Source organism: Melanerpes formicivorus, unplaced genomic scaffold (genome assembly GCF_026170545.1).
Source record: "Melanerpes formicivorus ecotype bairdi unplaced genomic scaffold, bMelFor1.0.p_v2 SCAF_8, whole genome shotgun sequence".
NCBI lineage: Eukaryota > Metazoa > Chordata > Aves > Piciformes > Picidae > Melanerpes > Melanerpes formicivorus.
The window spans coordinates 27,586,364-27,609,415 of record NW_027142360.1 but is presented as its reverse complement, the minus strand read 5'-3'; the positions used below and the strand labels follow the sequence as shown (position 1 = coordinate 27,609,415).

The 23,052-nt window shown below is 60.8% G+C and overlaps 1 protein-coding gene across 1 annotated transcript in view; it reads right to left on the bottom strand.

The window, feature by feature from the left end:
* PLXNC1 (plexin C1) overlaps positions 1–23,052 on the bottom strand; it is a 70,019-nt gene that overhangs the window by 5,976 nt on the left and 40,991 nt on the right. Inside the window, exons 13-28 of the mRNA XM_068142838.1 lie at positions 22,573–22,779; positions 22,245–22,436; positions 19,799–19,898; positions 18,069–18,170; positions 17,275–17,378; positions 13,721–13,762; positions 13,173–13,297; positions 11,997–12,195; positions 11,174–11,320; positions 8,528–8,705; positions 7,482–7,585; positions 4,356–4,410; positions 3,643–3,674; positions 3,405–3,512; positions 1,142–1,305; positions 108–255 (exon numbers count right to left, since the gene is read on the bottom strand). Of these exons, the coding sequence (XP_067998939.1) occupies positions 108–255; positions 1,142–1,305; positions 3,405–3,512; positions 3,643–3,674; positions 4,356–4,410; positions 7,482–7,585; positions 8,528–8,705; positions 11,174–11,320; positions 11,997–12,195; positions 13,173–13,297; positions 13,721–13,762; positions 17,275–17,378; positions 18,069–18,170; positions 19,799–19,898; positions 22,245–22,436; positions 22,573–22,779 (2,007 nt within the window). The remainder of the gene's footprint in view (positions 1–107; positions 256–1,141; positions 1,306–3,404; positions 3,513–3,642; positions 3,675–4,355; positions 4,411–7,481; positions 7,586–8,527; positions 8,706–11,173; positions 11,321–11,996; positions 12,196–13,172; positions 13,298–13,720; positions 13,763–17,274; positions 17,379–18,068; positions 18,171–19,798; positions 19,899–22,244; positions 22,437–22,572; positions 22,780–23,052) is intronic.

Sequence of the window (23,052 nt, the reverse complement as noted above, 5' to 3'; positions counted from 1 at the left end):
GGGGAGCCCCCACCAGGGGAGCAGCAGCAGCCCTGCAGCACTGAGGTGCCTGAAGCCTTCCCCACCTGCCAAGGGAGGAGCAGGCAGCAGTGGGAGAGCAGCATTACCTTGCCCAGGGTCTGCTCAGCAAGGGAGAAGGCATCCATGAAGGCCTGGGCAATGACAGACAGACAGCCATCGATGTGGGAGGTCTTCTTGATGTCAAAGACAAACTGGGGGTTCTTCAGGATGTTCACCCAGAAGCGCAGGGGAAGGCTAAGGCAGAGGAGAGAAGCTGCAGAGCTGCCCTGCAGGGCTCAGGGCACCCAGAGCACAGCTGGCAGGCAGCTGCCCCCAGCCTCAGACAGCTCCCAGCCTGCACACAGAGCTTCCTGAGGGAGCCAGCACAGCCCCAGAGCTGCTGCTGCTCTGCAGCAGTGTCCAACCAACTTCAGGACTCCTGGGGCTGCAGAGCTCCCCCAGCCCAGCCAGTCTCTACCCTGCCAGGGCTGGGGCTAAGCCATGGCCCTCAGCACCACAGCTCTGCCCCTCTGAAACACCTCCAGGCATGGGCATGGAGACCCCCTGCAGGGAAGTTGATCCTGATGTCCAACCTAAGCCTCCCCTGGCACACTCCAGGCCACTGCCCCTCCTGTCACTTGTCAGAGCAGAGCCCAAGCCCCCTGGCTGCAGCCTCCTCTCAGGGAGCTGCAGAGAGCAAGGAGCTCTCCCTCAGCCTCCTCTGCTCCAGGCTGAACACCCCCAGGGCCCTCAGCTGCTCCTCCCCAGCCCTGCTCTCCAGACCCCTCCCCAGCTTCCTTGCCCTTCTCTGGCCCTGCTCCAGCTCCTCAGTGTCCTTCTGGCAGTGAGAGCCCAGCAGTGAGCCCAGCACTGGAGGTGCAGCCTGAGCAGTGCTGAGCCCAGTGGGACAGGCAGTCCCTTCCCTGCTCCTGCTGCTCCAGGCCAGGCTGCTGCTGGCCAGCTCAGCACACTGCTGGCTCATGTTCAGCCAACACCCCTGGGGCCTGCCTTCTCTGCCAGGAGCTTTCCAGCCACCCTTCAGTGATGCACTGGGACTGCTGGGATGCACAGAGCTGAGCCACAGCTCCACCCAAAGCCTTTCCATCCACCTGTGACCTCTCTGCAGGCCCTAGGAGCTCACCTGTTGGTTTTCCATATGTGGACCACATCAGGGTCTGTGATCTTCTTGCTCTCAGCTTGGGCATCCAGGAAGTCAAAGAAGTACTTGATGGCAACAGGAGCTTTGTTGTTGGGTAAGCTCCAGATGCTCCTGAAGAGCTTCTCCACCACAGAGTGGATTGCAACCTGGAGAGGGAGAGCAAGAGCAGTGCTGCTGTGAGGCAGGAAAGGGATCTCCTGTGCCAGAGAGCTGAAGCCACCACACACAGAGGCTGCCACAGGCTCCTGGCAGGGACCTGGGCCACAGGAGAGTGGCAAAATGAAGCTCCCAAGAGAGCAGAGGGAGCTGCTGCCAGGAGGAGGGCAGAGGGAGCTGCTGCCAGGAGGAGGGCAGAGGGAGCTGCTGCCAGGAGGAGGGCAGAGGGAGCTGCTGCCAGGAGGAGGGCAGAGGGAGCTGCTGCCAGGAGGGCAGAGGGAGCTGCTGCCAGGAGGGCAGAGGGAGCTGCTGCCAGGAGGAGGGCAGAGGGAGCTGCTCCCAGGAGGGCAGAGGGAGCTGCTGCCAGGAGGGCAGAGGGAGCTGCTGCCAGGAGGGCAGAGGGAGCTGCTGCCAGGAGGAGGGCAGAGGGAGCTGCTCCCAGGAGGGCAGAGGGAGCTGCTGCCAGGAGGAGGGCAGAGGGAGCTGCTGCCAGGAGGGCAGAGGGAGCTGCTCCCAGGAGGGCAGAGGGAGCTGCTGCCAGGAGGGCAGAGGGAGCTGCTCCCAGGAGGAGAGCAGAGGGAGATGCTCCCAGGAGGAGAGCAGAGGGAGCTGCTGCCAGGAGGGCAGAGGGAGCTGCTCCCAGGAGGGCAGAGGGGGCTGCTGCCAGGAGGGCAGAGGGAGCTGCTCCCAGGAGGAGGGCAGAGGGAGCTGCTGCCAGGAGGGCAGAGGGAGCTGCTCCCAGGAGGAGGGCAGAGGGAGCTGCTGCCAGGAGGGCAGAGGGAGCTGCTGCCAGGAGGGCAGAGGGAGCTGCTGCCAGGAGGGCAGAGGGAGCTGCTGCCAGGAGGGCAGAGGGAGCTGCTCCCAAGGGTCACATCCCAGCACCTGGCTGAGACAAGAGCTGTGCTGGTGAACAGGAGGGAACCATCTTAGTATCACAGAACCAGTCAGGGTTGGGAGGGACTCCAAGGCTCAGCCAGTCCCAGCCCCCCTGCCATGGACACCCCACACTAGAGCAGGCTGCCCAGAGCCTCATCCAGCCTGGCCTTAAACACCTCCAGGGACAGGGCCCCAACCACCTCCCTGGCCTTCACCACTCTCCTGGGGAAGAACTTCCTCCTCACCTCCAGCCTGGATCTGTTAGTGCTGCAAGAGGCTGCTCAAGGCCCTCACAACCCTTGGGAGGGAGTCAGAGGCAAGGTGGGAGTGAGCAGGGCTTGTTCCTGCCACTCTCAGAAGCAGAGAAGAGTTTGGGCTGGGAAAGGCTTCTGAGCTCCCCCAGCCCAAGCAGCAAGGCAGCACCAGCAGGGCCCCCAAACCATGGCCCCATGTGGAGACCCCTCCAGGGCTGGGGGCTCCAGCAGCCCCTGGGCAGCCTCTGCCAGTCCCTGAGCCTCTGGCAGGAACCTTTCCTGCTCTCCAATCCACCTCAGCTAATCCCATCACACACCCTAGGGGCCTGGTTTCTCATCAAGCCAGCCATGCTGGGGGCTTCCCCTGAGGCCTCCCAAGAGCCTTCCCTTTCTGGGCACTGCTTGGTGCAGCTCCCAGCCTGGCAGTGGTCTCTGAGCTGGGTGAGCTCCAGCAGGGGGTGGGGAGGTCACTGGTGGGAAGCTGTCTCTTGTGCCATGGGACTCAGCAGCAGAACTCACTTCCCAAAACCTCAGTGAGTCCCTCTGCAACTGGGGAGAAGCTGTGCCCCACCTTGTGCCCACTGCTGCCTCTCCTGTCCCTGGGCACCACCAAACAGGGCCTGGCCCCTTCCTCCTGCCCCCCACCCCTCAGCTACTGGCAGGCACTGCTCAGGTCCCCTCTCAGCCTCCTCTCCCCAGGCTGTACAGCCCCAGGGCTCTCAGCCTTCCTCCCCACACAGCTGCTGCAGTCCCCTCAGCATCCTCACAGCCTCTGTGGGACTCTCCCCAGCAGTTCCCTGTCCCTCCTGACCTGGGGAGCCCAGAGCTGGACACAGTATTCCAGGGGAGGTCTCAGCAGGGCAGAGCAGGAGGACAGCTTCTGCTTCAGCTTCTGCCTCTGTGCCAGCTGAGCCAAGCCTGCCACCAGCCCTGCCCAGGGCAGAGCCCCTGCAGCTTACCTTGGTGGAGAGCAGCTTTGTCAGGTACATCTCCTTCACTTTGAACTTCTGCTTCCCTTTGTGACCTGCTCCCTTCACATCTTTGTTTGCCTCAGAGTCTGGCAGGATCTGGGAGGGGGAGATCAGAGAGGTCAGAGAGAGGCCAGGGCAGCTGCCAGGCCCAGCCAGCAGGCAGCAGCCAGGCCTGAGGCCACCCCAGGGCAGGCCTGAGGCCACCCCAGGGCAGGCCTGGACTCACCAAGTGGCAGTGCTCATCTGAGTAGTCCACATCTGAGCAGGAGGAAGCAGAGAGGCATCAGTCAAGCAGCCCTGCAGGCCTGGCACTTCTGCTGGGCCAGGGCTCTGCAGCAGGATGCATGCCCAGGGTGCTGAGCAGGGTGCTGAGCCTTCCCTGCCTGCAGTGCTGGGGAGGCCTCTGAGGAGTGCAGAGGCTCAGCCTCCCCTCCCCACTGCCAGCCTGTGGCTCTCAGCACCCTCCTCAGCTGCTGCTGGGGCAGCTGGCAGCACCTCCCAGCCCTGCAGGGGGACCCAGGCAGCCCTGGCTCGGCCTGGCAGGGGGCTCAGTGCAGGCAGGAGGGCAGCAGCTGGCAGCAGCCTCCTGCTGCTGCTGAGGGAGGCAGCAATGGCAGCTCAGGGACACGAGCAGCTCCTGCTGCCCACCCTGGCACCCAGCTCAGTCTCTCCCTGGGGCAGGGCTGTGTCACCCTGGCCTCCCTGCCCTGCTCTCCTGCACCTTTCAGCAGCCTGGGGCTGAGGCTTGAGAAGTCCTCCTGACCTCCCCCTGGGCCCCCCTGTGCCTGCCAGAGGCCTGGTGCCAGGGTGCTGTGGCTCCCACTCAGCTGTGCCAAAGTGCCAGCATCCCTGACCTGCCACTAACCAGCACCCAGCCAGTCCCAGCTCAGCTCCCTGCACCCCCAGCCCCTCCCCAGCAGGCTGCAGCCCCTCCCTCACCTGCTCTGCAGGTTGCCTTCTTCTTGAACACTCTGATGGTTGCCCCATTGGAGATCTGAAAGCAAAGGGAAGCAAAGGTTCACTGCCTCAGTCCCTGGGGAGGCAGCCCAGGGGGGAGGGAAGGAGGGAGGCAGCCCAGGGGGGAGGGAAGGAGGGAGGCAGCCCAGGGGGGAGGGAGGGAGGGAGGCAGCCCAGGGGGGAGGGAAGGAGGGAGCCCAGGGGGGAGGGAAGGTCCCAGCACCACAGCCCCACAGCCCCAGCCCCACAGCCCCCAGCCCCACAGCCCCCAGCACCACAGCCCCCAGCACCACAGCCCCCAGCCCCACAGCCCCCAGCCCCAGCTGCCATGGCCTCCAGGTCCTTTCCTGAGCACCTCCACCCCCTCCTGGGCAGCCTCTGCCAGTCCCTGACCACTCCTGCACCAAAGACATTCTTCCTCCTCTCCAGCCCAGCCCTCCCCTGGCACACTCCAGGCCATTGCCTCTCCTTCTGTCACCTGAGGCTGGGGAGCAGAGCCCAGCCCCAGCTGGCTGCAGCCTCCTCTCAGGGAGCTGCAGAGAGCAAGGAGCTCTCCCTCAGCCTCCTCTGCTCCAGGCTGAACACCCCCAGGGCCCTCAGCTGCTCCTCCCCAGCCCTGCTCTCCAGACCCTTCCCCAGCTCTGTTGCCCTCCTCTGGCCCTGCTCCAGCTCCTCAGTGTCCTCCTGGCAGTGAGGGGCCCAGACTGATCCCAGCCCTCAAGCTTGGCCAGCCTGAGGCAGTGCTGCCCTGGGCTTGCAGTCCTGCCCTGGGCTTGCAGTCCTGCCCTGGGCTTGCAGTCCTGCCCTGGGCTTGCAGGGCTGCCCCTGGGCTTGCAGTGCTGCCCTGGGCTTGCAGTGCTGCCCTGGGCTTGCAGTCCTGCCCTGGGCTTGCAGTGCTGCCCCTGGGCTTGCAGTGCTGCCCTGGGCTTGCAGTCCTGCCCTGGGCTTGCAGTCCTGCCCTGGGCTTGCAGTCCTGCCCTGGGCTTGCAGTCCTGCCCTGGGCTTGCAGTCCTGCCCCTGGGCTTGCAGGGCTGCCCTGGGCTTGCAGGGCTGCCCTGGGCTTGCAGTCCTGCCCCTGGGCTTGCAGGGCTGCCCTGGGCTTGCAGGGCTGCCCTGGGCTTGCAGTCCTGCCCTGGGCTTGCAGTCCTGCCCTGGGCTGCTCGCTGCCATCCTGCAGAGGAACTGCCAGGCTCTGCTCTTCTTGCCCAAGAGTAACTCAGGAGCAGCTCCCACTGAGAACCAGAGCCCTGCTCTGCCCTCAGCTGCTGCCAGGGGCTGCTGCACTTCCCCCTCCAATCACCACAGCAAGTGGCCAGGGCTAGGCAGGGATCTCTGCCAAGGCAATGGAAGGGTTTGCAAGCCTGGCAGGCAGCCTGCTGTCAGGAACCTGCTCACACACCAAGAGCCTCCCCTGACAGCTGTCCTGAGCCAGAGCCTGCACTCAGGCTTCCCCTGGAGAGCAGCCAGCAGCCAGGGCACAGGCAGCAGTGTCTGCAGGCTGCCTGTCACCACACAGGGCTGCACAGCACCCAGGCAGCACTCTGACAGCAGCCCAGAGGCTGGGACATGCTCCAGGGCTGGCCTGGGAGGTGACACCTCTGTGGCACACCTCCCTGGGGCCTCTCACCCTCTGGCCCAGCTGGGGGCAGTGGGCACTCTGCCTGCTGTGCCTCTGCCAGGGTGCTGCAGCCTCCTGGGCTGCACAGGCACAGCTGGAGGGGAGGGGAAAGCCCCTGGGACAAGTGGGGACAGTGGATGGAAGCACAAGGAGAGGAAAAGGGGAGGAGGCTGACAGAGGAAGCCTCAGGAGCAGAGCAGGCAAACTCCTCCCCAGCCCAGCTCCCCCTGAGGCTTCACAGCCATCCCCAGCAGCTGAGAGTCACCAGAGGAGAGGAGAAGACACCACAGCTGCTCAGGGAGCAGGCAGACCCCAGCAGCAGGCCAGAAGCTGCCAGGCTGCTGCTCACAGCTGGGCAGCAGATGCTGCTCTGAGCTGCTCAGCAGAAGGAGCACTGCCTGCTGAGCCTGCCCCAGGCTGCCCTGCCCCAAACAGCCCTGCCCCAGGCAGCCCTGCCCCAAACAGCCCTGCCCCAAACAGCCCTGCCCCAGGCTGCCCTGCCCCAAACAGCCCTGCCCCAAACAGCCCTGCCCCAGGCAGCCCTGCCCCAAGCAGCCCTGCCCCAGGCTGCCCTGCCCCAGGCAGCCCTGCCCCAGGCAGCCCTGCCCCAGGCAGCCCTGCCCCAAACAGCCCTGCCCCAGGCTGCCCTGCCCCAGGCTGCCCTGCCCCAAACAGCCCTGCCCCAAACAGCCCTGCCCCAAACAGCCCTGCCCCACACAGCCCTGCCCCACACAGCCCTGCCCCACACAGCCCTGCCCCAAACAGCCCTGCCCCAAACAGCCCTGCCCCAGGCAGCCCTGCCCCAGGCAGCCCTGCCCCAAACAGCCCTGCCCCAAACAGCCCTGCCCCAAACAGCCCTGCCCCACACAGCCCTGCCCCACACAGCCCTGCCCCACACAGCCCTGCCCCACACAGCCCTGCCCCAGGCTGCCCTGCCCCAGGCTGCCCTGCCCCAAACAGCCCTGCCCCAAACAGCCCTGCCCCAAACAGCCCTGCCCCACACAGCCCTGCCCCAAACAGCCCTGCCCCACACAGCCCTGCCCCAGGCTGCCCTGCCCCAGGCTGCCCTGCCCCAAACAGCCCTGCCCCAAACAGCCCTGCCCCAAACAGCCCTGCCCCACACAGCCCTGCCCCAAACAGCCCTGCCCCACACAGCCCTGCCCCACACAGCCCTGCCCCAAACAGCCCTGCCCCACACAGCCCTGCCCCACACAGCCCTGCCCCACACAGCCCTGCCCCAAACAGCCCTGCCCCACACAGCCCTGCCCCACACAGCCCTGCCCCAGGCTGCCCTGCCCCACACAGCCCTGCCCCACACAGCCCTGCCCCAAACAGCCCTGCCCCAGGCAGCCCTCTGAGGGGCAGCAGGACTCACTGCAAGCCCCCTGGGCCACACCTTGCTGCCCTGCTGCTGCTGCTCAGCCACTGCCTCAGCACTGGGGTCAGGCAGACAGCACTTGGCACTGGGTGCCCCCCAAGCCCTGGCTCACCTCATAGTGCCCAATGGTGTTCAGCTTCCTTATGCCATCCTCCAGCACCTCTGAGGAGCCATCCACGTCCAGCAGCTCCCTGGGCTGCTCCTCAGACAGCAGCTCTGCAGGGGACAGCAGCAGACAGCAGGGACCCCTCACCACCACAGCCTGGGCTGGGCAGCGAAGCACCACACAGACCTGCTCTGGTGCCTGTGCCGGTGCCTGTGTGCCAGCTGGTGCCTGTGCATACAGTGCCTGTGCCAGTGCCTGTGCATACAGTGCCTGTGCCAGCTGGTGCCAGTGCATACAGTGCCTGTGCATACAGTGCCTGTGCCAGGGCCTCTGCCGGTGCCTGTGCATACAGTGCCTGTGCCAGTGCCTGTGCCAGTGCCTGTGCCAGCTGGTGCCAGTGCATACAGTGCCTGTGCATACAGTGCCTGTGCCAGGGCCTCTGCCGGTGCCTGTGCATACAGTGCCTGTGCCAGTGCCTGTGCCAGTGCCTGTGCCAGCTGGTGCCTGTGCTGGTGCCTGTGCATACAGTGCCTGTGCATACAGTGCCTGTGCCAGTGCCTGTGCTGGTGCCTGTGCATACAGTGCCTGTGCATACAGTGCCTGTGGCAGTGCCTGTGCCGGTGCCTGTGCCGGTGCCTGTGCCAGCTGGTGCAGTGCTTCCCCAGCTCTGCCTCCCCACAGCTCAGCTCTGCCTCCCCACAGCTCAGCTCTGCCTCCCCACAGCTCAGCTCTGCCTCCCCACGGCTCGGCTCTGCCTCCCCACAGCTCAGCTCTGCCTCCCCACAGCCCAGCTCTGCCTCCCCACAGCTCAGCTCTGCCTCCCCACAGCTCAGCTCTGCCTCCCCACAGCTCAGCTCTGCCTCCCCACAGCCCAGCTCTGCCTCCCCACAGCCCAGCTCTGCCTCCCCACAGCTCTGCCTCCCCACAGCCCGGCTCTGCCTCCCCACGGCTCTGCCTGTGTGCTCCAGCACGGCAGGCGGCAGGCAGGAGCCAGCGGCAGCGGAGCCGCAGGGCAGAGCAGGGGCTGCAGGGGAGGTGGGTGGGGGTCTTACCAAGGCCAACCTCGTCCAGCTGCAGGCCATAGAGGAAGCCATTCTTGTGCAGGAAGGCCTGCAGGCTCTTCTCCTTGGCCTGGCCGATGGTGTCGCAGTCCAGCACGTTGACCGGCAGGCTCTGGCAGGGCTCCCCCCGCTCGTCCTCCGGCAGCCTCTCGAAGAGCACGTTCACTGTCTGGGGACAGCAGGGACAGGGAGCTTCTGTCCTGCCTCTCTGCCCTGGGGAGAGCACACCCGGGGCACTGTGCCCAGCCCCGGGCTCCCCAGGGCACAGAGTCCAGGGCAGGCTGTGAGGATGCTGCAGGGACTGCGACGTCTCTGCTGTGGAGAGAGGCTGAGCCCTGGGGCTGCTTAGGCTGGAGAGCAGAGGACTGAGAGGGACCTGAGCAATGTCCATCAGTATCTGAGGGGTGGGGGGCAGGATGGAGGGGCCCAGGCTCTGGCTGGTGGTGCCCAGGGACAGGACAAGAGGCCATGGCCACAAACTGGAGCCCAGGAGGCTCCACCTCAGCAGGAGGAGAAACTTCTTTGGTGTGAGGCTGCTGGAGCCTGGAGCAGGCTGCCCAGGGAGGCTGTGGAGTCTGCTCTGGAGCCTTTCCAACCCCCCCTGGCTGTGCTGCTGTGTGCCCTGCCCTGGCAGAGGGGTTGGACTGGGTGGTCTCTGGAGGTCCCTTCCAACCCTTCCCATGCTGTGACTGTGCCTTCAGGGAGCCCCACAGAGCCCTGCCAGCAAACCTGAGAGACTCTCAGCTTATCACAACTGCTTCAGACAAAAGCTCACTGGGAGCAATTGGAGCTCCTTGAGCCCAGAGCTCACAGGCAGAGCTCTGCAGCCTCTCCTCCCCCAGCCTGCAGGGCTGCACAGGGCTGCTGTGGCCCAAGGGCAGCACTCCACACTCCACCCTGCTGAGGGAGGACCCCAAGATGCTCAGTTCTGAGGAAGAGAAGTCCGTGGGAAGGACAGAGGGGCTGGCAGGGGAGGAGGGCTGCCTGCAGGAGCAGCAGCCTGGATTCCAGGCCTCAGGCTGGGAGCTCATGCAGAAAATTAGCAAGAGAGAGGTTGGCAGAGGGAAGCTGCAGCCAGGTCTGTGAGGCCTGCAGACCAGCTGAGCAGGCAGCACTCCTGCCCTGGCCTGACTGCCCTGAGGTCAGGCTCTGGCAGGACAAAAGCACAGGCAGGGCCCTAGCTGCATCTTGCCCTTGGAAAGCTCATTTTGCTCAGAGCCTTTGGCTGCTCCAGTCCCTGAGCTGAGGCTTCTGGAGCTCACACTCTCAGGATGGGTTGGGTTAGAAGGGACCTCCAAGACCATCCAGCTCCTGCCCCCTGCATGGGCTGGGACACTCCCCACCAGCCCAGGGCCTCTCCCCCTGAGCTGATGCTCCTGGGAGCACTGCTTCCTTCAGCTGCTCCTCTCCTCCTGAGGCTATTTCTGTGCTGCAATGTCCCTCTCCTCCATTTCCCCTTCTCTTCAGGCTCTCAGCAGGAGCTGCCTCTCGCTCTGCTGCCTGCTCTTCAGCACCTGCTCTCACACACTGCACAGCAGCAGAGCACCACAGCATGGGCTGGGCTGGCAGGGACCTCCCAGGCTCAGCAGGGACATCCTCCCCTGGATCAGGCTGCCCAGAGCCCTGCCCAGCCTCACCTTGAGTATCTCCACAACCACCTGCCCTGGGCAACCTCTTCCAGTGTTCCCCCACCCTCATGGGGCTAAGTAAATGTCCTGGGCCTGGAGGTCAGGAGGAAGTTTTACACTGAGAGAGTGATTGCCCATTGGGATGGGCTGCCTGGGGAGGTGGTGGAGTCCCCAGCCCTGGAGGTGTTCAGGAGGAGACTTGACAGGGTGCTGGGTGCCATGGGTGAGTTGATCAGGTGGTGCTGGGTGATAGGTTGGACACAATGATCTCGAAGGTCTCTTCCAACCTGCTTTATTCTATTCTGTTCTATTTAACCAAGCAGCTAACTGAGCCCCACCCCACTGGGACCTTGCTAAGGTGCAGCTAATAACATGGACAGCCACAGCAAGCTGCTGCTGCCTGCAGACCAGCCACAGCTCAACACAGGAGGAGAAGACAGCCTCTGCACTCCATGCTTTGGCTCCCTGGGGCAGTGGGATCCAGCTCCAGCTCCAAGCATCTGCTGAGATTTCTGTAGTGCACTTTAAAGCAAGGAGGAATTGTAATGCCCTGAGAGCTCATTAAAGCTGCCCTTGAGTGATTAGGGCATGCTGTGAGGCGAGGAGTGAGTGCTCCTTGAGACGTGTCTGTTGGGCAAACACCACCTAGCTAACCTCTGCTGTGTTTTGAGCCTCTGCCACTAGGAACACTGTGATGACCTGGGCACCTGAGCAGCACCTCAGTGCCTGAGAGCCCTCACTCCCCTTCCCAGAAAGGGAGCAAACATTGCCCATGGTGTCTGTGGGCTCGAGCTGGGCCAGGGGAGGGTGAGGTTGGAGAGGAGGAAAAATGTCCTTGGTGCAGGAGTGGTCAGGGACTGGCAGAGGCTGCCCAGGGAGGTGGTGGAGTCCCCAGCCCTGGGGGGGCTCAAGAACCCTGTGGCCATGGCAGCTGGGGCCAGGGTGGGTTGAAGGTGGGACTGGGTGATCTGAGGACTGTGCTTGGAGGGAAGAGCAAGAGCAAACCTACCACTGTCCTGAACTCAGAGACCTGCCACAGCAGCCAGTCCTCGTTGAGGGTGTAGAGAGCTTTGCAAGTGATGGCATCCACAGGGCCTTTGTTGATCCTCTGGTTGAGGGTGGTCACCAGCAAATAGAAAGGCTCACCAATTGTCTCCTGCAAGAAGACACAAGGACCATGTTTAGCCTTGTGCTCATGGCCAGCCAGAACACAGGGGAGGGTAACAAATGATGACTTCAATCACTGGCTCATGGACTCCTAGGAAGAGATTCACAGCAGGGGTTGGGCTGGAAGGGACCTCCCAGATCATCCAGCCCCAACCCCCTGCCATGGGCAGGGACCCCTCCCACCAGCCCAGGCTGCTCAGGGCCTCATCCAGCCTGGCCCTGAGCACCTCCAGGGAGGGGACAGCCACAGCCCCCCTGGGCAGCCTGTGCCAGAGTCTCCCCAGCCTCACTGCAAGGAATTTCTTCCCAATCTCCAGTCTCAATCTGCCCTCTCCCAGCTCAAACCACAACACATCTCATGGAGCAGAATGTGTCTGCCAGGAGAACAGGACAGGGGAGTGGGGAAGTGATCCCAGCCAGCCATTACCATTGGACAGCTCTCCCAGTTTCAGCCACACAGAGGACATGGCCATCACTCACAGAGGGGCCCCTGCCCTGCACCCCCTGAGCACAGCCAGCTCACTCACCTGGAGCAGCAGAGCCACCCATCAGTGATGCCAAATGTTAGAGGGAGTGCTTTGAGCTGCCCCCCAGAGCAGCTGTGAAGGCAGCAATCAGCTGCAGAGAGCCTCCTGGCTGCCTGGGGGTGGAAGGTGCACACCTACCCGGAGGAAGCCAGAGAGGCAGACAGACATCCAGTTGGTCAGCAGCTTCTCCACCACAGATTCAGTCCTCCTGAGCAGCAGCTTAGGCTGCACATTGCTTGACTGCTCCATCAAGTCCTTTGTCAGCACTTCCAGGATGTGGGTCAGGTACACCAGCTTGGTCTGGAGGGCAATGGTCAGGAAGGATGCAAACAAGCACCTGGGAAAAACAGGGGGGAAGGGAAACCAAAGCAAGTGTAACATCTGGATGGTCACATCTGGGTGGTCTCTACCCAAACCCCTTTCACAAATGGAACTCCTTAGGGCAGCTCATACCCTAAGTTTTCCCTCCTCAGGCACAGGAAGTGTCCACTGATCTCCACAGAGCTCTGCCCAGTGCCAGCCACCTGCTCTTGCTGCTGTGGTGCCACACAGAATGTGTCCCTCCCACCCAGCATGGCAGGGGTTGGAAGGGGCCTCTGGACACGATCCAGTCCAACCCCCTGCCAGAGCAGGATCACCCAGGAACACATCCAGCAGGGTCTTGAAAGTCTCCAGAGCAGGAGACTCCACAAGCTCTCTGGGCAGCCTGCTCCAGGCCTGCAGCAGCCTCACACCAAAGAAGTTCTTCCTGGTGTTGAGGTGGAGCCTCCCGTGCTGGAGTCTCCATCCACTGCCCCTTGTCCTGTCCCAGGGCACAGGAGAGCAGAGCCTGCCCCTGTCCCTTCCTTCCTGACCCTCAGCTCCTGACAGACGCTGCTCAGAGGCCCTCTCAGTCTCCTCCTCTGCAGGCTGAGCAGCCCCAGGGCTCTCAGCCTCTCCTCTCACTGCAGCACCACCGGGGACAGGAGGTTCCTGCCCTGCTCAAGTGCTGACCCAGCTGCAGGCAGCACTCAGAGTTTTGAGGGGAGCCTCCCTGCTCCCCTGCCTGCCTGCAAGCACAAACACTGACTTCTCTGGATGCCCTGCTTCATGGCAGTGCCTTTGGGGTGGCTTTTTTTCCCCTGCCTCAGTGTGCACAGATGGAAAGAAGATGGAAAAATGCTCTGGAGCAATGCAAGCTTGGGTTGCAAGGAGCAGCAATCACAGCTGGGAGCCACAGGCCAGGCTGGCTCTGGGGGCTGGGGTTTGGCTTGGTGGTTTCTGCTCTCCCCCTTGCTAACTGCCTTGAAGATGAGAAGCATAATCATACTGTACCTGTCCTTCACAGAGAAATTTTTCTGCTTTTCAAGGGTGTGAATGAGAGTAACAAGAAAGCTCTTGTTACAAATTAAAGCATGCAACATGTTGAAGCTTTCATCCTTGCTGGTTTGGTCTCTGCTCTGGAACAGTTAAACAAAAGACAAGCAGGCTGTAGTCTGGCTGTGATGGATTCCTCATGCTCAGAACACAAACCAAAAGCAATTACAATGAAACCACATGGGAAGCAACAGCTGGGGGAAGACCCTGGCCCCATCCAGACCAGGGGGGAGCTTGCAATTGATTCTCACCACAGGTTTGTGTGTGACACCACAGAGCACACCTGCTGCCAGTGGTGCCAGCCAGGATGGCTCCAGGCCACTGCCCAGCCCCAGAGCCTCTGGGTTTCGGCTCAGGAAGGCACAGGACACAGCACCTCCCCAGTGCTTTGTGGGGACAAATCCATGGGAGCTCCTCAGGGGGGAAGGGAAGACAGTGAAGAGGCCATCTGGTGTGCCCTGGGCAGCACTGAGCTAAAGGCAAATCACCACACTACAGCCACTTACCTGGGGCATGTCTTCACTGAAGATGGATGCATAGCCTCCTGACTGCAACAGAAGACAGGGGACATGGATCACTCTTAGGCACACACAGGTTCACAGAAGGGGTTGGGCTGGAAGGGACCTCAAAGCTCAGCCAGCTCCAAGCCCCTGCCCTGGGCAGGGACCCCTCCCACCAGCCCAGCTTGCCCCAAGTCTCACCCAGCCAGGCCTTCAGCACCCCCAGGCAGGAGGCAGCCACAGCCTCCCTGGGCAGCCTGGGCCAGTCTCCCCAGCCTCACTCTAAAGCATTTCTTCCCCATCTCCAGTCTCAATTTCCTCTCTCCCAGCTCAAAGCCACTGTCCCTTGTGCTGGCACTCCAAGCCCACCAGCCCAGGCTGCTCAAACTCTCACCCAACCTGGCCCTGAACATCTCCAGGCAGGAGGCAGCCTCAGCCTCCCTGGGCAGCCTGTGCCAGAGTCTGGAATAGATGAACCTGCAGGGAAGCACTGGGGATGCTGAATTCTTGTGCAGCTGTGACATAGAAACTCCACACAAGGACTTCTGCCAAGGTGCTGCCAAGCCTCACTGGGAAACCAACTCCCCAGGGTGCCCTGGCACGGACTTCAGAGCTCCTCTGTGTGTTCCTCTGTGCTGCTGAGCTGCCCCAGCACAGCAGCCAGCTGAGGCTCTGCAGGAGGAGCTGTTCACCACCCTCATGGACTGCTGTGCTGCATCCTGCCTGGATGGCAATGCCAGCCTTTGGTGCCCAGGGCTCCTGCCACAGTGACACTTGAGCTCATCTGCCCCCATTCAGCTCCAGACACTTCATCAGTGCTCACTAATGATGCCCCCAGGAGGGCCATGCTGTCAGCCTCCCGAGGCACAGCTGCCACCACACATCCCCCAGCAAAAGCTCAGCCCCCAGCTTCTCAAACACCTTCTCAGCACCTCCTGTCTGATCCTTCCTGGCTGGAAGGTCCCAACACAGCTGCATGATGTGAGAGCAGCACCCCTGAGTGACAAGTTCACACTGCTAACACTCACTGCCAGCTGCTCTCTCTGTGCTGCTGGCAGCCCCTGGCTCCCTCACAGAGCCACAGAATGGTTCAGCTTGGAAGGGATCTTCAATCTTCAGCTCCCTGCCAGGGGCAGGGACATCCTGCCCTAGACCCACTGCTTGAAGTCCTGCCCAACCTGGCCTTGAACACCTCCAGGGAGAGGGCAAACACAACTCCTCTGGCTAACCACAAAGAATTGCTTCCTAATGCCCAGCAGATTCCACTCTTTCCCAGTTCAAAACCATGTGCCCTCATCCTGGCACTGCAGGCCCTGGCACTGCAGGCCCTGGCACCAAGTCCCCCTCAGTCCCTTATAAACCTCCTTTACACCACCAGGCTGCTACAAGGCCCTTGGAGCCTTCTCTTCCCCAGGCTCAACACCCCCAACTCACTCAGGCTTTCTCCAGAGGGTGCTCCTCCCCTCCAAGCAGTTTTGTGGCCCCTCTCTGACAGGTCCCTGGCCCTCCTTTGTGGGGACCCCAGAACCAAACACAGGACTCCAGCTGGGGTCTCAGAGAGCAGAGAATCAGCTCCCTTGAGCTGCTGCCAGCCTCCCTTTATGCAGGCCAGGCTGTGCTGTGTCTCCTGGGCTGCAAGCACACCCTGCCCCCTCCCAGCTAACTTCTGGTCTGATTTGCCACCTCTCCCATTTCCCCCATGCCTCCTCTCCTCTTCTTCCCTTCCAGCCTCTTCTCACTCTTCCTCCTTTCTTTCCAGGCATTCTTCAGCACCCCTATTGCCACCTCCCAAGGAAAGGCTCACACAGAGAGCCTGGCACAGCCAGAAGGCTCAAGGTGCTTGTGGCCTGGGAGCAAGGAGGGCAGCACTAAGCCAAGCAGTGTGGGGAACTGGAGGAAGGCAGAAGCACTGATCCCAACTTAACAAGGAAAGCAAAACTCAGGCTGAGCATAAGGAACCTTTTAACAAGAGATGCAATGTCCACTCAAGACCTGCAAGCATCAGGCATAAGCCAGAAGCTCTCAAGCCAGATGAGAGCCAGGACATGGAGGCAGCAGGAAGCTGGAAGCTCACAATGAAGATGGAGTCCTGCCTCTCAGGCTTGGCTATCTGAGTCCCCCCTCCAGCAGCTCAGCCCATGCTGGGACAGATGTCTCAGGCAAGGGGGCTGCACCACTCTCTGGGGCTGCCTGTCCCTGCCCTGGCCACAGGAGCTGCTCAGTGAAGAGCTTTGCTGTCCATGTCCCAACAGCTTGGATGAGAGGAGACAAAGGTCATCAGACAGAGCAGAAGGCAGAAGGAGCAGAGCACAGAGCTGGAGGTTTGTCATCTCAGCCCTCCTGCCAGCCCTGCTGACACTCAGTGGCAATCTACTCCCTGATTGCCTTCTCTGTTCATCTCTGGTGTTTGTTTAGTGGAGCACTGCTCTGCTCCCACATCCTTACAGCACAAGGCATGTTTGAACACCCCTGCAATGCAAACAGCTAGGCACTCAGCAGGAGAAATTGGCACACAGCAAGGGAAATGGCTTCCCTGACAGCACATGTCAGCAGAGAGCCAGCAGTGCTGAGCTGACCTTTCTGCCATCAACATTTCACACTGAGACTAAACCTAATTGGAATCATTTTCAGGGTGAGCAGGGGCATGAGGCTGACCAAGGCAAGGCTGACCTGGTGCAGTGCAGCAGAGGCTGGCAGACTTTGTGCCTTTGTATCCTCTCTCTGCTGTGCACAGAGCAAAGCACCACAGCCAGGCAGCCTCTGCAGCCTAGGACAAGACCAGCCCCTCAGAACCAAAGCCCTGTGCTAATGCTGACATGCCCAGCAACAAAGGCAGCTGAGAGGAGAGAGGCAGGAGGTGTGGAGCCCTTGAGCCATTCTCCTCAACCCTCCCTGAGTGACCTCACACAAATCAGCCTGGGGGCACCCCAGGGGGAGCAGAAGGGATGCTGCCAGTTTGCTGTGGTGTGAGAACCCAGCTCCCAGGGTGGAAGGCCTCTGCATGTGCCATGCCACACCACCACAGGGTGGCAGGGGCTGCTCCCAGGAACAAGGAGCTCCAAGCTGGGCAGCACTTCAGGGCTGCTGTGGCTTTGGCCTGCACTCCTCTCTCTTTGGGGTCTACCACGTCAGCAGCTTGGAGTGTGAAGCCAGTAGGACCTCAGAGCCACTTCTTCATCCCACATGGCTAATTAGCTGGGGTCATGATGCCAGCCAGCATGTCAGCCAGCCTGACTGCCACTCAATCAGCCACAGCAGAGTGAGAGCATGAGGCCACAAGGAGCTGGGGGTAAACTACAGCTGAGCTGCAGTGGCCTGGAAGGCTTTGTGAGGCTGGGCAAAGCCCAAGTGGATGCACACACAGCCCCTGCAAACCCACCAAGGATGCTGCACCCACAGCATGCAGGGCCTGCATGAAAGCAGAGGTGCACAGCCCTGAGGCTCATTCCTGACCTCAGAAAGGTTTCTTGTGAAAGCAGTGTGCAGTACTGCACAGCACTGACTCCATGTCCCAGAGGTCAGGCAGGACTGCCACCTGGAAAGAGCTGCTCAGTATTTACCTCTGGGAAGAAAGTTCTAAGAGCAAAGTGTTTGTAGTCAAGGAAGGGAACGGTCCCAAAGCTATCCACCACGTCCAGCTCATCCATCTGCAGCTCAGCAAACCCTGGGAAAGAAGCCCCCCTCCCCACCCAGAGAGTTAGCTGAGGGCACACACAGTCAGCTCCACAGCCACCTCCCCAACCTGCCCCAAGAGATCACAGATCACAGAGCCATGGGATGGCTTCAGCTGGAAGGGAGCTCAGAGCTCATCTGCTCCAACCTCCCCTCTGTGCCCAGGGACACCTCTCAGCTACACTCAGCTGCTCAGGGCCTCATCCAGCCTGGCCCTGAACAGCCCCAGGCAGGAGGCAGCCACAGCCTCCCTGGGCAGCCTTCTCTCTCCCCAGCAGCTCAGCTCTTCCTGTGGAGCTGCCCAATGAGCAGGCCCTTGGCTGCTTTCTCCCCCAGAGCTTTGCTGAGGCAGAGCCCCCCTGCCACGGGCAGGGACACCTCCCACCAGCCCAGGCTGCTCAGAGCCTCAGGATGTCCCTTGAAGCTCAGCTCTCAGTGAGATGGGGCTGCTTTCCTAGCTGGACCTCCTGGGGGTGGGGGAGCATCGATCCCCTGGGCTGCAGGCACCACCACCTGCAATGCCATCAGCTGAGTGCTATCTGCTCCTGCACACCAGTGCTGGGGGGGAGCTCTGGCAGGGCACAAAAGCATCCTAACAGCTGTGCAGTCCCAGGGTTCCTGTGGTGTGAGCTGCAGCCTCAGCTCTGCTGCAGCTGAGCTCTGGGCAGCTCTCCAGACCTACCCTCACGGATCTCCTTCCGAATCTCGTACTCCAGCAGCTCCAGCTGCTGACTCTGCTTGCGAGTTAGCTCCTTGGACTTGTACCTGGTGACTATGAATGCCACTGCAAGGGAAGGAGAAACAACAGGCTGAGCACAGAAACTGCAGCACAGCCACCCCTCTGCATGCCAGGGTGGGCAACAGCCAGGTGGGAACCAGCCTGCACTCCCCCAGAGCCTTGGGGTTTCTGCTGCTGGCACCGAGCCCCCAGCTGCCTGCATCTAACCCCACATCTAATCAATACCATTCCTTACCCCCAGGTCTTGGACCTGCTAGTCCAACTTCATCTGATAGCACTGCACACCCTGCTGCACACAACCTGCACAGTGGGACACACAATCTCACAGCCACTTGCAGCCACCAGCAACCAGCCCGGAGCAGAACCATAGCACAGACTGCAGGGCTGGGGCAGGGAGCTGCAGATACCTCAGACACACACCAGCTACACCCTGAGAGACACCTCAGACACACACCAGCTACACCCTGAGAGATACCTCAGACACACACCAGCTACACCCTGAGAGACACCTCAGACACACACCAGCTACACCCTGAGAGACACCTCAGACACACACCAGCTACACCCTGAGAGATACCTCAGACACACACCAGCTACACCCTGAGAGATACCTCAGACACACACCAGCTACACCCTGAGAGACACCTCAGACACACACCAGCTACACCCTGAGAGATACCTCAGACACACACCAGCTACACCCTGAGAGATACCTCAGACACACACCAGCTACACCCTGAGAGACACCTCAGACACACACCAGCTACACCCTGAGAGATACCTCAGACACACACCAGCTACACCCTGAGAGACACCTCAGACACACACCAGCTACACCCTGAGAGATACCTCAGACACACACCAGCTACACCCTGAGAGACACCTCAGACACACACCAGCTACACCCTGAGAGACACCTCAGACACACACCAGCTACACCCTGAGAGACACCTCAGACACACACCAGCTACACCCTGAGAGACACCTCAGACACACACCAGCTACACCCTGAGAGACACCTCAGACACACACCAGCTACACCCTGAGAGATACCTCAGACACACACCAGCTACACCCTGAGAGACACCTCAGACACACACCAGCTACACCCTGAGAGACACCTCAGACACACACCAGCTACACCCTGAAAGACACCTCAGACACACACCAGCTACACCCTGAGAGACACCTCAGACACACACCAGCTACACCCTGAAAGACACCTCAGACACACACCAGCTACACCCTGAGAGACACCTCAGACACACACCAGCTACACCCTGAGAGACACCTCAGACACACACCAGCTACACCCTGAGAGATACCTCAGACACACACCAGCTACACCCTGAAACACCACAGCACTAACCCAGGGTCTGACAGAGCTGCTCTTGTGGGAAAGGAACTCTAAGATCTCTCCTCCAGGGAGCTCTGAGAGCTGGAAGGGGCCGGCTGTGACACAAGGGTGCCACCACTGAATGGGGGTGAGCAACCCCAACAAAACAGGCTGAGAGGGTGGGCTTCACCACCAGACCAGACCAGACCTGGGTGTCCCTTCTTACCATGACCAGGGGAAGCCCAGCAGGCTGCTTGTGCCAGTGCCCAGCCTGTCTGTGTGCCATGGCCTTACCCTTCAGCACAGGGCCATGCTGAGGCCACGCTGCTCTACTCACCTATAATGACACCCACCACAATGGGCAGCAGAATCAGGACATACAGGTAGATGTGTGAGGAGGTTGGTTTGACTTCATGCTCAAAGTTTCCTAATTTGACCTGAAGAGGAAAAAAAAACAACCCCCAGCATCTGTGTTAGTAGAGAGCATGGAGGAGAGCAGTGCTTAGCAGGAGACTCGAGGGAGAGATGCCAGCAAAACGTTACACAAAGCCTCTCCAGGCTGCTGGCCAGGCAGCAGCAGCCAGCACAACCTGGGGGCCAACACAACCCTGACTCCCACTGCAGGTGCACAGCAGTGAGGAGAGAAGATTCTGGAGTCCTCATGGAGCACCAAATTTTGTCACTGCTCTCACTATGAAGGGCAGGAGCTGGCCTGCAGCTGCCCAGGAGGCTCCTGCAGCTGCCCAGGAGGCTCCTGCAGCTGCCCAGGAGGCTCCTGCAGCTCTGAGCTGCTGCTGAGTGCTCTGGCAGATTGGAGTGGTAGGATCTGGCCTGCAGCTGCCCAGGAGGCTCCTGCAGCTCTGAGCTGCTGCTGAGTGCTCTGGCAGATTGGAGTGGCAGGATCTGGCCTGCAGCTGCCCAGGAGGCTCCTGCAGCTCTGAGCTGCTGCTGAGTGGTCTGGCAGATTGGAGTGGCAGAATCTGGCCTGCACCTCCCCAGGAGGCTCCTTCAGCTCTGAGCTGCTGCTGAGTGGCAGTGTGGAGTGAGGAAGCTGCATGCTGGCAGTTCAAACCGTTCCCCTGCACTCAGTGTCTTACTCTGCTGATGACAAAAGCCAGGCAAGACCGAGGCAGGCAGTGAGGGAAGGAACCTCTCTGGCAGCTGCCTGGCCTGCAGCCCTCTTGCCTGTTTACTGGCAGAGGTTTCCAGCTCCTTCTGCAGGTGCAGGTGCTCTGAAGGCCTGCCCAAGAGCAGACACCACGTTCCTTGTAGCACCTCCCTCAGCAGGCACTGGGCCTGTCAGAGGCAGGAGCACAGGAGGGTGCTGGAGCCTGCCAGAGGCACTCACTCCCCATGGCTAATCCTGGCAGGAGGCTGTGCACACAGGGGAGCATGGAGACACATAACTGAAGGGTAGCTCAGCCCTATAAACAGGCTAGAAGTGAAAATATGCTTTGAGACAGAAAAGGAATCCCACCAAGTGCCAGGGATAGAAATGAGCCTGAGATAATTGATAAGGAGAGCTGGGCTGGAATTATTTTGGGCTGCAGCAGGGGAGGCAGAGATCTGGTGACTGCAATCACTGGCTTGGCACAGGGGATGAGCAGCCAGGGCAGCTGGGAGCTGGGGATGCTCACACTGCAGCTCCGCAGACCCCACAGGGCTGGGAAGGACACAGCCTTGGTGTACCTGAGGCTACAAAGAACAGAAGCCAAGGCAGAGCTGCTGCTTCCTCCACCCAGTGCTGTTCCCCCTTGCTTGTCTGTATCCTCCCACAGCTCCTGCACAAGGAGCCTTTGCTCTCTGCATCCCCAGGGCCCCACTGGCCTTTTCCAAAGCCAAAGTGCATGAGTGGCTAAATACACTGACCATCTCCTGACTAGCACACCTGCCTTTCTCCACTTGCCACATCCAGCCAGAGCACTCCCAAAGCAGAACCTTCTGCTCCCCATCCTTGCTTGCTGGAAAATGAGATGAGGCAGGGATGGAGCTGCTCACATTCAGCTTCTGTCTTTGCTCCTACCTTCCTCTGCAGGGGCCCCATTTCTTTCCTCCTCTTTTCTTTATCTTGCTTATGACTCATGGACTAAATAAGGTAGACATCACAAGCACACAGAGCTTTTGGAGTGAGGCCACAGGAGGGCCACAAAGATGCTCCAAGGGCTGGAGCAGCTCTGCCCTGAGCACAGGCTGAGGGAGCTGGGGCTGTGCAGCCTGCAGAGGAGAAGGCTCCAGGGGCACCTCAGAGCTGCTGCCAGCACCTGAAGGGATCCTGCAGGGAGGCTGCAGAGAGACTTTTGCTGAGGGGGTCTGGAGCCAGGCCCAGGGGGAATGGTTTGGAGCTGAGGCAGAGCAGGGTCAGAGTGGAGCTGAGGCAGAAGTTGTTCAGCAGGAGGCTGCTGAGCCTCTGGCCCAGGCTGCCCAGGGAGGCTGTGGCTGCCTCCTGCCTGGGGGTGTTGAGGGCCAGGCTGGATGAGGCCCTGAGCAGCTGAGTGTAGCTGAGAGGTGTCCCTGGGCATGGAGGGGAGGCTGGAGGGGCTGAGCTCTGAGCTCCCTCCCAGCCTGAGCCACTCTGAGATTCTAAAGGGCCTCAGTAGGGTCAGTGGGACCTAAGCCAGTCAGGCACTGCTCAGGGAAGAGGAAGGCAACTGTGCCAGCGAGCACCACCAGAGCAGGAAGTGCATCCAGAGAGAGCACTGCTGGTGAGAGCACCACTGCTCCCTTTGGCTGCAGTTCTGCCAGCATCCCAACACTGAATGGCACCAAAAGAGAGTTCTACTCACAAAGACTTTGACTGTGGAGAAGTCAATCCTGTCTGTCCCTTCCCTCTTGAACTTGCAGAGGATGGTGCTGCGGTCTGGCTTTTTGGTAATGTTCTGGACACTGAACCAGATCCTCTTGGTCTGGGCCCCATTCAGGTAGGACAGATAGACCTCCACCTCAGCTTTAGAAATATTCAGGTTGTCATTTTCTTTCTGGAAGGACAAAGCCAAAAGAACAAAGGACAAAGCCCCAAAGACAATACCCAGTCACTAACCAACCCAGTAAGGAACAGACGCCCCCCAGCCCCATTCCAGCTCAGGAAGTGCAGTTCATTCCTTGCCCACTTACATATATTTTTAACTCCAGGTCAGGATCCAGCTCAGTGTGCAGCTGGTAGTTAATGAAGACTGGGTCAGGGTGGTAGTGCAGTTTGACACAAGGGATGAAGGTAGTTTCCACTTTCAGCATCATATCGACAACTTTGCCCTCCGCTGCGTGGCTCAGGCTCGGGGTCAAGTAATGATACTCAGAGTCATTGCCAGGGCACCTGGCAACCTGGAAATGCAACAGCACAGCTCCAACAGTCAGCCAACACCCCACAGCGGGTACAGCAGGAAGCAGAGGCACTCAGAACCAGCTCAGTGCCTTCCTGACTTCACACAGGTTCCTGCTGCACCTCTGCCCTGCCGCCAGGGCTGCATGCAGAGCACCTGGGACACTTTCTGTGTGGAGCCTCAGTCTGCCCTGAAGGACATTCCTCACCCCCTCTGCATGCTGCTTTAGGGCTGACTGCACATTGCTAAGGCAGCTATTTCCTGCAGTGAGACA